General features: G+C 43.0%; 2 protein-coding genes across 2 annotated transcripts in view; one reads left to right on the top strand and one right to left on the bottom strand.

Moving 5' to 3' along the window:
• The first annotated feature begins 373 nt into the window (after positions 1–373).
• The window catches only part of LOC148158175 (uncharacterized), a 39,381-nt gene continuing 26,271 nt past the window's right edge, over positions 374–13,483 (top strand). The window contains exon 1 of the mRNA XM_088007825.1: positions 374–1,705. Within this exon, the coding sequence (XP_087863951.1) occupies positions 1,607–1,705 (99 nt within the window). The 5' untranslated portion in view covers positions 374–1,606. The remainder of the gene's footprint in view (positions 1,706–13,483) is intronic.
• LOC106923658 (syntaxin-1B) overlaps positions 3,204–13,483 on the bottom strand; it is a 49,825-nt gene continuing 39,545 nt past the window's right edge. Inside the window, exons 6-10 of the mRNA XM_088007826.1 lie at positions 13,000–13,108; positions 11,798–11,871; positions 10,192–10,329; positions 10,001–10,111; positions 3,204–8,951 (exon numbers count right to left, since the gene is read on the bottom strand). Coding sequence (XP_087863952.1) covers positions 8,871–8,951; positions 10,001–10,111; positions 10,192–10,329; positions 11,798–11,871; positions 13,000–13,108 — 513 coding nt within the window. The 3' untranslated portion in view covers positions 3,204–8,870. The remainder of the gene's footprint in view (positions 8,952–10,000; positions 10,112–10,191; positions 10,330–11,797; positions 11,872–12,999; positions 13,109–13,483) is intronic.

The raw sequence follows: 13,483 nt of genomic DNA, 5'->3' as shown, positions 1-13,483 counted from the left end.
ATTCCTGGAGAAACAGTCCAACAACATCCCCGACAATTGTACGGAAGGCCAGAAGTGTCACAATTTAATAAAAAAATTACATTTTAATTTTATTATTACATTATATGAATTCTGTTACACAACTTATTTTTTGTCTCATTGCAGCACAATATAGATTTCTCTGTGATGGTCATGGAGTGCAGTTAACGTCAGACAAGAGTAATGGGTTAAATAGGACGTGCTGTTGCTAAATCCTGTATAAAATATCATGTATTTAATAAATTATTCATACTTTATAGTTACTCCACCTATTGCATATTTTGCTTTATATGTTTTATAAATGAGAAGTAGAAATATTCTTTTGTTGGATTGTGGTACTTTTGGGTCTCCATACATGGTTCATGTTTTTCTCAATTTTGTGTGGAGCATGAAGAGTGCTAAATTATAATGAATACTTCTGAAATAATTAAACATTCTTTTTTTAAAAAAAACTGGAAATAAATGGAAATGATATGTACCTCAAATGTTTTTCATTTTAAGAACTATATTATTTCATCATTTCATAAATGATTCCATATTCCTTTGATGAAGCACAAAATGGTAGGTGGGATGATTGGGAACACTGACATCTGATTGGCTGCTTCTGCAGAGACCCTGACGTCTCTTGGCTGCCTCAGACATAAAGTAAATTAAAATTATTTCTTATATTATTTTTAATTGGCACTCTTCACTCTCCACAGTTTTAGTTTCCCCGTGTTTCCATCAGCAGCTGCAGAGAGGACAATCCCAGGCCAGCCACACGGGGGCGTGCAGGAGTCGCATCAAATGTTGGTGACGTTATTTTAGAGCCGATCTGACGTTTCCAGTCATGTTGAATAGTTTTACTGCTTTGGGCTGAAATTGAATTCCTCCGGTGTTCCTCACGGTTCTGTGCTGAGTCCCCTCATGATCTCCATCCATCCATCCATCCATCCATCCATCCATCCATCCATCCATCCATCCATCCATCCATCCACCCACAAAGCAATAATGATCCCATGACGCCACAGAGTACACTGAACAATCCTTTTCTTTATTAATTTTTTGTTTCATTTCAATATGTCTGTCAGGGTTTGTTTTTTTAGTTTTTATTTTAAATTAAAATTTTGACACACTTATAAAAGACAGCATCTGCATAGAGTTGTCATCTTAAAGATCCATGAAGAGAGGAAGGGTGAGGCTGGGGGGGTGAGGAAGAGGAGGGGCTCCGGGGGGGTTAAAGAAGGGGGGGGATACTGGCACGTCACATGAACTAAACAGAACAGCCAACAGCAGTACGAGAGAGGGGGCAGGAGGGGCAGGAGGGCAGCGGGGGAGGAGGGGGGACAGATCGCTTTACATTACGCTACGCACACATACACACACAAAAAAAACGGGACACGAGTTGCATTTCCGGTCAAAGTTGCGTGCAAAGAGCGACGTCGCTGTCCTCTTTCTGCGATTTTTTACTGTGCGGACATTTTTTTTTCCTGATCTCCGTCTCTTCTCTGCCGTCCCCCCCACCTCCTCCCCCAGCACAGGATCAGCATGCAGCCGCCTAAAAATAATAATAGTAAAACAAAAACAGTGGCGTGTTTCTCCCCGGATCATGGCGTCATCATGGCGTCTGGACGCCGGGATTCTGCGTCGGGAGTTCCTGCTGGAGAGCACGGCGCATCGGCCGGCCTGGTCGCCTCTGCATGATAAGGTCAGCCCTTGTTTCTCTGAATATTGCACGCTTTGTTACGAAAGGCCTGTGTGAGGCTGGAGACCGGGCCTGGAATTGGGTGGCGACTCCGGCCGGACCGCAGACCTCGAAGCCGCCAAACGGCCTGACCGCGTAAAACGACAAGAACTACAACTGGTTCACTGGGAACGTAGCTAGTTTACGCTGAGTTTAGCTAACTTTTTTTTTACTAAGCTTAGCTTGCCTTTAGTGAACTCAGTTAGCTTTACTTAACTTTAACTTTCGCTAAACTATGCTAGCTCGTCCTGGACTATGCTAGCTCGTCCTGGACTATGCTAGCTCGTCCTGGACTATGCTAGCTCGTCCTGGACTATGCTAGCTCGTCCTGGACTATGCTAGCTCGTCCTGGACTATGCTAGCTCGTCCTGGACTATGCTCTTGCATCCCTTTGACGACTTCGAGAAACCAGAGCTCCGATCTCCTCCAGGAACTCCTCTGGGAATAAAAAATGAGGAAAGTTGGGTAGGAGGAAGACTGGTGGAAATCTGAATACGCAACTCGGATTAAAATCTAGTTTTATTCTACTGGTGTCAGAGGTGGTTTGGTTAGTGAGAGCATGAAGATCAGCAAGAAAGTCCCTTTGCTTCATCCGGTGGATGTGTGCTTTTTCTCTAAAGTTGATGCGTACCACCACCACCGATTCTGTCTGAGTTGCTGACCCCAGTCCAACTGACCTGTAGTTTACAGACTGTTTGGGCACTGTCGCTTGGATATGGCTATGAGCTGGTCGAACTGAGTCAGTTTTGGAGGACTGGGTGCAGGCTAAGTGGGAACCAGACAGGAAAAGGTCGGATGTTTGGCGAAATGCGGCGGAGAGACAACGTCGAACTGAAAGGTGGTGACCCTGAACAGGACTTCCAGAGGGACCAGGGGCGTGGCTTCTAAGGCCCTGGAGGCGGGGTTTAGTTTCCTAATATGGAGGGAAGCACTTTCATCAGAGGAGCCAGTGGGCGGAGCCTCTGGATTTGGGGTTATGGACGGAGGAGCGGCCGTGAGCGGACACAGCGTCCGGACTGAGCCAGGCGGAGAACGACGGCGATGGAAGCTACACGGCGCCGTCTCTCTGCCGCCGACGGAGAGCGGAGGGGCGGGGCTTAGGACACGCGACGTCCGGGAAATAAAAGCAGCGAAAAAGGACAGACATCGAAGTGCTTGTCAACTTTGACGGGAATAAATATCTCAGTAGATTTATACATAGACATGCAAGTCATTTTTTCTCTCTTTGAAGTTATTTACAATAATTACAGAACACAAAGATTCCAGTTTCAGTTTGACAAAATTGCGAGCATTCAATATTCAATATTACTACTATTATTTATGATAACATAACTCCTTTTGTACTTCTTTAAATCATGGAATCGTGGTCACCTCCCTTTTTAAAAGTTTTTCTGTTTGATCACCGTGTGAAGCCGTTCACTCTCCTGGGTTTTTGCAAATGTTTTTCTGCATTTTATTTGCCTTTTATGGTTAGAATTATTACAACAACAACTATAATAATAATAATAATAATGTTATTTAAGTGTATTTCTTAATATGGCAGGGACTATGTGGGTGTGGTCTATCTATTTGACCCCTCCCCTAACTCCTCCCACTCAGGAAAAATAAACACTGATAGAAACCAAATACTGTCTCGCTTGATGAAGAGAGCAAAGAGACGTTTGGATCAAGCATAAAAAAATCAGTTCAAAACAAGTCACAGCTTTTACTGCAACGAAAAAAAATCAAAGTTTCATGTAATCAGAGCAGGACGCGCAGCAGGTTTTGTTTCCGAAAATCGTCCCATGAAGACAAAAATCATCGCCGAGCAGGTTCTGGTCCGACAAATGAGGAGGTAAAAAGTAGGACTGACTCATGTTTACTTCAAGCAAAATGACGATAGCGGAGGAGCAACACGGCGGAGTGTTTGGCTAACAGAGTCGATCTTTGGAGCCTCTGCGCCGCGCCCGAACCCCTCAGGATGATCCACTTCCTGCTCGCTCGCTTCCTGCTCTGACAGAAAAACGGCACCACGCCCACAGAAGCAGTAATGGCACGCGGCCATGTACACACAGTCATACAGTATGTTGGTGTAAGATTTACATGAAAATATTTATATATTGTTGTTTATATATTAGTCGCTGCAGTCTTTCGTCACGCCGCGGACAACGCTCGCTGGCGGTTTGTGGAGCTCTGATAACTAAATGTTTTTATTTCAAACTTTCTCCTGGAAAACATCTGAATTATGCAAACATCTGGATGCACATCTGCAACAAACCGCATGTTTGCAAAGAGATTAGTTTTTATAAATCCATGTTTCTCCAAGGTGGGGCATCAGAAAGTTTTCTGCAACAATCCGAGGTCCGTTCCCGTTTGGTGAAAATCTTTATGAATTCACGTCCTCTAAATGTTCTCCGGTGTTGGTCAGGTAGGTTGACGGACCTCGGGTCATATTTCAGCCTGAAAGCAACAGAAAACTGGCCTTACTGTTAGATATCCTGGAATTAAGTTGAACTTTGAGTTTAATTTCTATATTTTCCCACAAATTTACACATAAATGTGCATCATAATTAACAATAATCTATAATTTGAATAATTTTTCTCTTGCTCCCGCCGCAGCAGCGCGTTGATCCGGAGGTGTGAAGACGACTGATTAACTGTACAGGAAAAACAAAATGACACCAAAACAAGAGCAGTTATTGAATAGAAGAAGAAAGCACCACCGTTGTCTCTGGTTATGATTATGTGCCATATTTTCCACTAATCAGACCACAAACTAGCATCTACAGGAGAAAAGGAACTGGAGGCAGACGTTGTTCAGGTTGGTCGGATCAGCTGATGCAGGGAAGGACCATCATGCAGTGAGGGCTGGTGGTGCGTGGGGGGGATCAGGGCAGGCTTTTCACTTTAATTTTTGCTTTTTTTAAATTGCTGTATCTATTTGAGGAACGTCTCGGTGTAAACTTCACTTGCTTTGTGCTCTTCGATTCTAGCGGCGGACATTTTGAGAACACGAGTGGGAGGGAGAAGGCTTTGGTTGGAATCAAACAAACAGTGAACATCGCGTACATTTAGGGCTCTGATCCTCTTAGTCGCAATTTTTTAACAACTTGTGAAAACAGCTGCAACCCGGCGGACTGCAGTCTGACGCTTTGCACGTTGAGATAAACCCGTGCTGCCAACACGCGCTCACAAACACGCCGTCTTCACCGAAGACGCAGGGAAACATGCTGCACACGCACAACGATGGGTGGAGGAGCAGCCGGAGGTCAGCCTACAGGCCATTTCTCAGCAAACAAAGGGTGGAGGAAACAAGCCCGGCAGATAAAGGCGGGGTGAAATCCAGCGAGAAGTCCAGACGGACCTGAATGACCGAAGCTGACGGGAGTTTAGCCTTTCACATTTAAATAAAACAATTATGTTCCAACAAAACACGTCTAACAGAAATACTGAAACGCAGATCAATTAATAACAGGTAATAAGTTGTGGCTAGTAGCTAATGTGCTAATCAAACAGGTCCGATGAGTGGTAAAGTGCACGGTAAGGAGGGCGGGGTGGGGTACAAAAACACCTTCATGCAAACTCCACAACGCTTTGCATGCCTTTTTTATTATTAACGTTATAGTTATTACACACAGCAGGATGGAGGGGAAGGTCAGACTCCCAACGCGCGTCGCCATCTTTTTATACAACCAAACGACTACAACACAAGACAAGAGGGCCGGGAGGGCCGGACACTCAGGCGAACCGACCCTCTGAATCATTTTGGTGACGTCTTTGTGGTTTGATGCGTTTTCAGGGGCCTGATGGATGAGACAGGAACTTTACAGAAAATACAGACACAAAACACGTCATTGTCAACAAACTGGCTGGTGCTTTGACGGCATCCTGACACCGCTCATGTTCGTCCACCTCAACCACCACAGGACAACCATCCAATAGACCATGGCGCTGAGGGAAGAAAAGCGCAGCTAACTTTTAAAAAAATCTGATGCATGAGGTTACAATGAGATTTCAACTCGCTAAGTCATTAAATCCACTTCGGTTTACGTTTCTTTACCTGTTGGAAACCACTAAAAACCAACGACAACAGCTGAGAAAGGATCCAATCATCCTGAATCTACAGACGGACCGTTTGAGAGATTTGTTGGATTTTGCTGCTGGGAGAAGAGGGTGACACTTTGGTGAACACAACAGTTTTGGTTTATTGAAGCCAAAGAATAAATTAAGTAGACCCCAATCTTCTCCAAACCTGAAACTAGAACATCAAGCGCATCACAGACATCTAAAGCTAACGATGCTAACTTCTACATCTCAAGAAAAAACACGTTTTCCACTAAACAACGACTACTTCCTGGACTCTGAACTGAAGCTTATTGCTCTGGCAGGGAGTGCGGAGGGATCTGAAGGTGGTTTTTCCTCCAGCGCAGGCCTCAACAGAAGTACGATGACCTCCGTATCACAGAGCCTGAGCGCATTCCTCCAGAACCTCAGACCCAACCAGCGTCCTGGCAAATCACGAACACCTCACCAAACCTTTCCGAACAGACACAGCAACGTTTCAGACTGAGTATTATTAAAAGCTCAGTCTGAACCGACTCCTAGCAACTCAGATGCTTTATTAATGGAAGAGTCCCTCACAGTTTGGATAATCTGAGCAAATTTGTCAATATTTTTAAAACATATGCAGGTAAAGATTTTCATGAGCTGCCGTGAGACTGCATCACTCTGTAAAACCAACAATTTGTTCGGCCATTTTCAGCTTTTCATCCAGTACTGCTACCTTTCCAAGAAACCCCAGATTTCAAGCACAGTGAAACGTTCCTGCAGCATTTATGTTCTTGGTATTGTAAACGTGGGGATTTGTCCCAGTGAGTTCAACACTGCTAACTCTAATAGCTAGCTGAAATTAGCTAGTGGTTCCACATAGTTAGCATTCTAGTTTGCATGCTTTGGGCAATGGGTAGGTTGCTACTGCAAACACAGCATAAAAACCTGTTTAAACTCACATTTTACTGCAGGTATTATTTAATTATTAGCTAAAATTTCTTGACTAGAATTATCCTCCAGGTTAACAAGGATTTGCTTCCAAATTAATTTGGTTCACAATTTACAGACTAATAACGTACAAAGTACTACAGATAAATACTTTTTGTGTTGTAAAATCAAATGTTTTTACAGATATCTTTCCTTTAAGTTAGAATTGGCCAATGATTTTGGAGATTTGTCTATTTTTTTTTTAGCTAAAATCTATGATTAGCTAAAATGGTCCACCAGTTTAACAAGGATTAGCTTCCAAATTAGCATAATGTGGTTCACAGGCTAACAGTCAAATAAATACTTTTCATTCTGTATAATTAAATATCTTTACAGGCAGCTTCCTCTAAAATTAGAATTGGCTTATTAACAATAATTAGCTTCCAGATTGGATCGTTTTGGTGCAGCTAGAATTAGCTTCTGAAATATCAAGGATCAGATTAGCTAGAAATAGCTTTCAATAATTTAAAAAGTAATTTTCTTGCTATATTGTTACGAGCCACAAACCCTTTGTATTTTCTGAATGTTTTCCACCATACTAGGTCGGACACCACGAATGCCTTTCACGGTTTTTAGAAAAAGTATCTAGAAAACGGATGATAAATCTTCAATAAGCTTCTGCACAACCTACACAAACACAAGCGAATTCTACACCATGCAAAGCGGCTCAGACTAACCCTAACACTGGCAGTAACACAACATTCATGGGGTCTGTCTACGTCAGAAGTTAAAACATATATGACATGTTCATGTTGTGAATTAATGTGTGTCACGTTGATCCACCTTCCAGGGAAATGCACCATAGAGAATGTGAATTGGCCGTAGAAGCTGCTGTACTCCTAGTCCGGGTTGTTGGAGCATCCTGTCTCGGCATGCAGAGAGGAGTGATGCTCCTTTCACATTATCTACAGGAATGCCTTCATGTGTGGCAACCGAAACATCACAGCTTCTCCAACACAAACACACCGGAGACGCGTCGGATCGCACAAACTCAACGGTAACACAATGTTAAGCAGATACAGCACAGGATACGTCACGCACACACCGTAACAGCAGCACGACAAAAGCAACAAACGCTCGCCATCGAAACACAAACAGCCACAGGACCATCGCCACACCAGGGTAACTGGTTTCGCCTGTTTGTTGGTTTTGATGCGTTTCCGTTATTTTTTGTTGACTCCTTGAAAAGAGCAGCTTGAGGATGACGGCCCTGGCTTTTAACAGATTCTCATTGGCTATCTCTGTGTTGGTAGGCGGGACAAGTCGTCTTTCTTGTATCTAAACTGCATAGATTAACTGTCCATCTCCACCCAGCCCTCAGGTATCACCTTGTCGCCTACGCTGGCCAATCAGAATAACCAGGACGGTCAGAGGCCCTCCCTCCCCAACTCTTTGGTTGGATCGATGCAACAGTCAGGGGAGTCTGACCTCCCCCTTGTCAACACGGTGTTTTCCCAACCGCAGCCGGCTGTGAAAACATCTGCTCTCAGGGTCCAGTCGGTCTCCGGTAACAGGCTGGCCGAGGTGGATGACAGGCAAAGCAGCCAATGAGAGGTGGACTAGCTGACGGCGAGGCACAACATTAACATCGTTCCCCAACTTTCGGGTTTTCTACATCTATGCATTAGCTGTTTGTTTTCTGAAATGAACGTGAGGAACCCGAATGACAGATTTGTCCCACAGGACTCCCACCCAGCAGCCGTCACTGTCCTCGGAGACTCCCGAAAAAAACAAACAAGGAACTTCAAAACATAGGAAAACAGCCAAACAAACAACAAAGTAAAAGTTATATTAGAGGTTATCACTTTTTACAGGTAGCTAACCCATGTGTTGTTCAATACATTTACATAAATAGGTTTATTTTTCCCTCTCTTGTGTGGATAAGTCACCTATCATGTGGTGTTACTGTGTTTTCTTCTTAGCTTTTTGTACCCCGCCCAAACCCGTGGTGTTTCCTCTTATTTGTGATTGGATTATCTCTTCCTAGCTGATTGGTTGTCGGTCTTGCATTTGTGTTTCAAGTTTTTTGTGTTGTCGTTGCTGTTTCTTTTCTCTGCTGGCTGTCGGTCAGTCGGTCGGCATCAGTCATCATGGCAGCAGGTGGAGGAACGTCTTAGAAGCCCAGCGTGCCGCCGATGGTCGACGCCAGGACCACGCCGAGGATGACGCAGCAGATGATGATCATGATCTTCTTCTGCAGGGCGACAGTAGGAAGCAAACGCATGAATGATGAGGGAAAACATTTGGAACCACTTTCTCATTTGACGTTTCCTGTTGTTTAAAACGTTTAGTGTTGTCTTTTGTTAGAAATCTGAGGCTGAATTCCCTCCAGCTCTGTTCAGTCCGATTTAATCCGTCTCCAGGCCGTTTCCCAGAAAGGGCGGTTCATTTGAGGAGGCGTGAATTTGTAATTGAACAAAAAATTTAACTGGTCTGGATTCGGTTGAAGGGACCGGACAAAAGCAGCACAGGGCATTCTGGGTAAATACAACTGCAACAAACATGCTAGGCTAGCACCTTAAGATTTTCGGAAAGGGAAATTTGGACAAAAATTGTATAAAAATCTTTCTGTGTGAGTTTGAACCCCCGGTTTCTGTCTCCATTAACGCGACGTGTCGATGCAGGACGGCGCGTGCTGTTGTTTTGACTGGTTGTGCAAATTTTCGTTTTTTAAAATGATTTTCTCACCAAATAGTGAGCGAAGCAGAACAGAGTCTGAAAGCAAGCTAGCATAGTTAAATACTGGAATGTTAAAGATTCAAGCAAAAACAGCTAAAAACAGCACTTTAAGTTCAAACTGGATAGTTAGTCGTCTGATAGGAATGCAATTCCTCTGCAGCTAAAATCCCATTCTGGACATTAAATTCCTTTAAGACACTGAAAGACCGACAGGAAGGTTTGAGTTCCTGAAGGGAGGCAGCTGCACGAGTTTCTGGAGTTTGCAGTTGGAATCCAGTCATTTGTTGGTTGAAGAGGCAACACTGTATTTGGAAGGGAGAGCATAAGACTGACTCCACACTGTCATGGACATGAAGGAGTCTTCATAGATGTTAACCACTGTTGCCAAAAAGTGTCTTATGCTAAATGGAGGAATAGCTCCACGGACATTTTTTGGATTCCGATTGGACAAATTGGTGCCTTTTAGCATTTTTGCTAGCCTTCTGTTAGCAGTTTGAAAAGGAGCCTGCTGGATGGACGGTGGGGTCCGGAGCAGAGTTTCATCAGGGGAAGCTAGAGCCTTACCTTGCGAGCCTGGCTCTGGTATTTTACGGCCTTCTTGGTGTCGGAGACGGCTCGCTCCACGTAGTCGACAGAGTGTTCTACGTTGTACTCAATTCTGTCAATCATTTCTCCCTAAAACAAACATCTGAATTTAAACGACACCAAGCAACTCCTCTATGGGATCAGGTAGCTTTCCAACACCTGTGGCCTACCTGGCTCTCGACCAGCATGGCCATGTCAACAAACATGTCGTGGAGCTCACGGATGCTGTTTTCCAGCTTGATGATCTCGGTGTGTCGGGTCTCGATCTCATTCAGGGCCTGCTTGGTCATCTGAGAGTCCATTTTGATCTGCAGAACAAGTTTACAGAAGCATATTCTGTCTTCTCTGCCCCGTCACAGAACGTCAAAAAAACAACAACAAAGTCTACAGAAGTAACTTTAGAAAAGAGGATAAAATCTAAAATTTGGTAAATTATTAGATAATAATAATAAATTAATAAATAGTAAATTATTAGAACATTTTTCCGCAGTTTAAATCTGCTCGTCTCAAAGAAAAGAAAAAACTCAACATCTACAATATTTATCGACTTAAATTTTATATAATCAACATACAGTTAAAAATGAGTTACTGGCTTCTAAGTTAGCTAGTTGGATAAGTTTATCTGTATGGACCAGTTGTACACAAAGTACAAAAAATAAAGAAAAAGGGAAATTAGACAGGTTAGCATCCAGATTACCTTCAAATTAGCAATTTGGCTAATTGCTAATTAGCCAAACAAACCGCAAATCCAGAAATCCAGATTTGCTGAAATGATTTTGTAATTATTTTGTAGCATACGGTTAGCTACAATTAGCTTCAAAATAAGTAAAAATTGTTTTATAAGATGAGAAATAATTTATGGATGTGTTATCTGTCAGTTTAGCTGAAGTTGGACTCTGAATCAGCTATAATTAGCCTAAGTTAGGTTACAGCTAATTGTGCTAGCTGCAGTTAGCTTTCAGAGTAGCAAGGATTATTACACTGTTAGCTGGAGTTGACTTCCTGATTAGCCTTATTAAATGCTTAGTTAGCATTAGCATTTTAAATTAGACGTAGTTAAATTAAGCTAATGCTTCCACCTACATTTTTTCTGTCTCTGTGATTTTAACATCAATTCAAATGTTTATCTGTTTCTGTATTAGTTTTGTCAGCATTGTGTACAACAAGTCATTTAAATTGCTCTTGAAAATTAGATCTGGATCTCAACGGGGTTTACCTGGTTAAATAAAGGGGAAAAAGGATTGTTTCTATTTTCTGGTCATAATATGGTTAGTTGGTAAAGAAACGTTTTGTTTTCCATCTTCGCCTGTGAAATGAAAGTCACAGGTTCCAGTTTTAGTTGCTTTTTGAATGATTTATTGTCGTTTGTCGTCTCTTTTGGTTCGTTGGCAGTTGGACGGACTTACCTGTTCAGACTAACTCCACACCTGCTGTAAACCTGAACCTTACTGACCTGTGCTGATTGGTCACCACACTGTGACATCACAATACAAGTGGCTTCAATCAGAGTAGCTCAGCTGTCATTTGCAGCCAGGTGTTTTGTTAAATCCCTGCAGTCATGGCCGCTTTTAATTTGAAGAAGAAAACAATATGAACTCCTTCAGAATAAAAGCAGTGGCGGCTTTTCTTCAGCTTTCCTTCCCATGTCCAGAAGCAAAGGCTGCCTTCACTTGATGTTTCAGCGCACCTTGTGGCCGTTCTGCATCCTGACCACATGATGATGCGTACAGGAAGCAGAAGGCTCCACCTTAAAGTGACCGCAGGTGCGGTGCTTACATCATCGGTGAAGATGGCCAGTTTGCCACTCTCCAACATGTCCTCCAGCTCTTCGTTGGTGGTGGTTCTTCCAGCTGCAGACAGAGCAGAAACGATGAGATTATTCACAGGAGATCGCCATAGCAACCCGTCACATCACTCAGCATCTTATTTGCCGTTTTGATCCGTTAGGGTCCAACCAACAGAAGGAGTATGATTTATGACGCAGGATTTCACCAAAGGGCAACCAGCTTAGAGATAAAATGTTTCTGTGTTTCTGTTCTGACCGACCTCAGGTCACAGGAGCAAGTTCAGGAAGTGAAGTCGAATATCACGAGAATAACTCAAAAATAATTAGAGAATAAAATCAAAATATTATCAAAATAAAGTTGTAATGCCACGAGAATAAAGTCGTAATATTACAACTTTTAGGTTGCTTGCAGTTCACACAGGAGATCACACAAATGCTGCATATTTTTAGAAGTGTGAACGACCACACAAAAAAAACAAAACGTGGATTTCACAAGAAATCGTAACCGAGCGTCGAGGCCTGTAGTGTGAACACAGGCTTTGATTTAAAATATCCACTGATCGCCACCAAACTGGAAGACATTTCTCCTGATTTAAACCTTTCAGGCACAGAAGTTTCCAGCCTTTTTCCTCCACCTGCTGCCGATCCAAAGACAGCTCTGCACTGGCGGTAACGTAATGCTGTCCTCGGCCATCTTGAACCGCCGAAAGCTCGTTCTTTGCAGCGAAAACTGAAGTTCTGGACGGTTCCTTCAGCAGCGTAAATAAAGTCAGCTTATTTCTGAAGCGCCATCTCAAGGCACTTTGCAAGAAAAATCATTTAAATTCATTCACACATCCATTCCAACTGATCCTACTTCTTACACAGTACAGTATAATTAATTATTCAGAAGTTTCTATCTAAGGAATCCCAGCAGAACATCGAGTCGTTGACTTGCAGCATTCACTCCTCCTGGACCAGCAGGGGGCGACAGTAGACAGTTGCTTGCGTTGACTCGTCTTTACAGCAATCCCTTCTACCGAGTATGAATGTAGCGACAGTGGAGAGAAAAAACATTTAACAGCAAAAAATCTCCAGCAGAACTTGTTTCAATATCTGGAGTTTCTGCCTGGTTTGTTGGTTTGTTGCTGCTGGTTTGTTGCTGCTGGTATTGTTTGTGTTTACCATCCGCCATGTTGGGTGTTGAACTCACTGATCTCCAGCTGCCTCTGGATGCGGTCCTTGCAGCGGTCCCGGTACTTGGACTGCGTGGTGTTGTACTCGGTCATCACCTCCACAAATTTACGCGACAGCGTCGAGTGCTGGAGAAAGACAAGGAGGAAAACTGGTTGAATGTGGATGAACTGGTTTAACTGGGAAGGCCTGTGAACCAGAGCTGGAACTCCATGATCTACATCCAGACACTCAGAACTTATTTTTGTTGAACCGATCATTTGGAGATTCCTCAATGGCTCTTAATAACATTGGTTACACATGATTAATAAAATAAAACAGCAAATTAGAGATACTGTAGATAGAAAAAAGGCAGTAAATAAGCTTTCAAAAACTCAAAAAATTTTATTAAAAACTTGAAAAATTCTTCTTCTCCAAATTGTTGAAATATACAGCGATCCCTCGTTTTTCTTAGGGGTTGCGTTCCGAAAATAACCCGCGATAAGTGAAATCCGCGAAGTAGT

The sequence above is a fragment of the Poecilia mexicana genome, unplaced genomic scaffold (assembly GCF_051168715.1).
Source record: "Poecilia mexicana isolate PSO_F unplaced genomic scaffold, ASM5116871v1 scaffold_8, whole genome shotgun sequence".
Taxonomy (NCBI): domain Eukaryota; kingdom Metazoa; phylum Chordata; class Actinopteri; order Cyprinodontiformes; family Poeciliidae; genus Poecilia; species Poecilia mexicana.
Note: the sequence above shows the minus strand (reverse complement) of the source record. Positions and strands in the feature narration are given on the sequence as shown.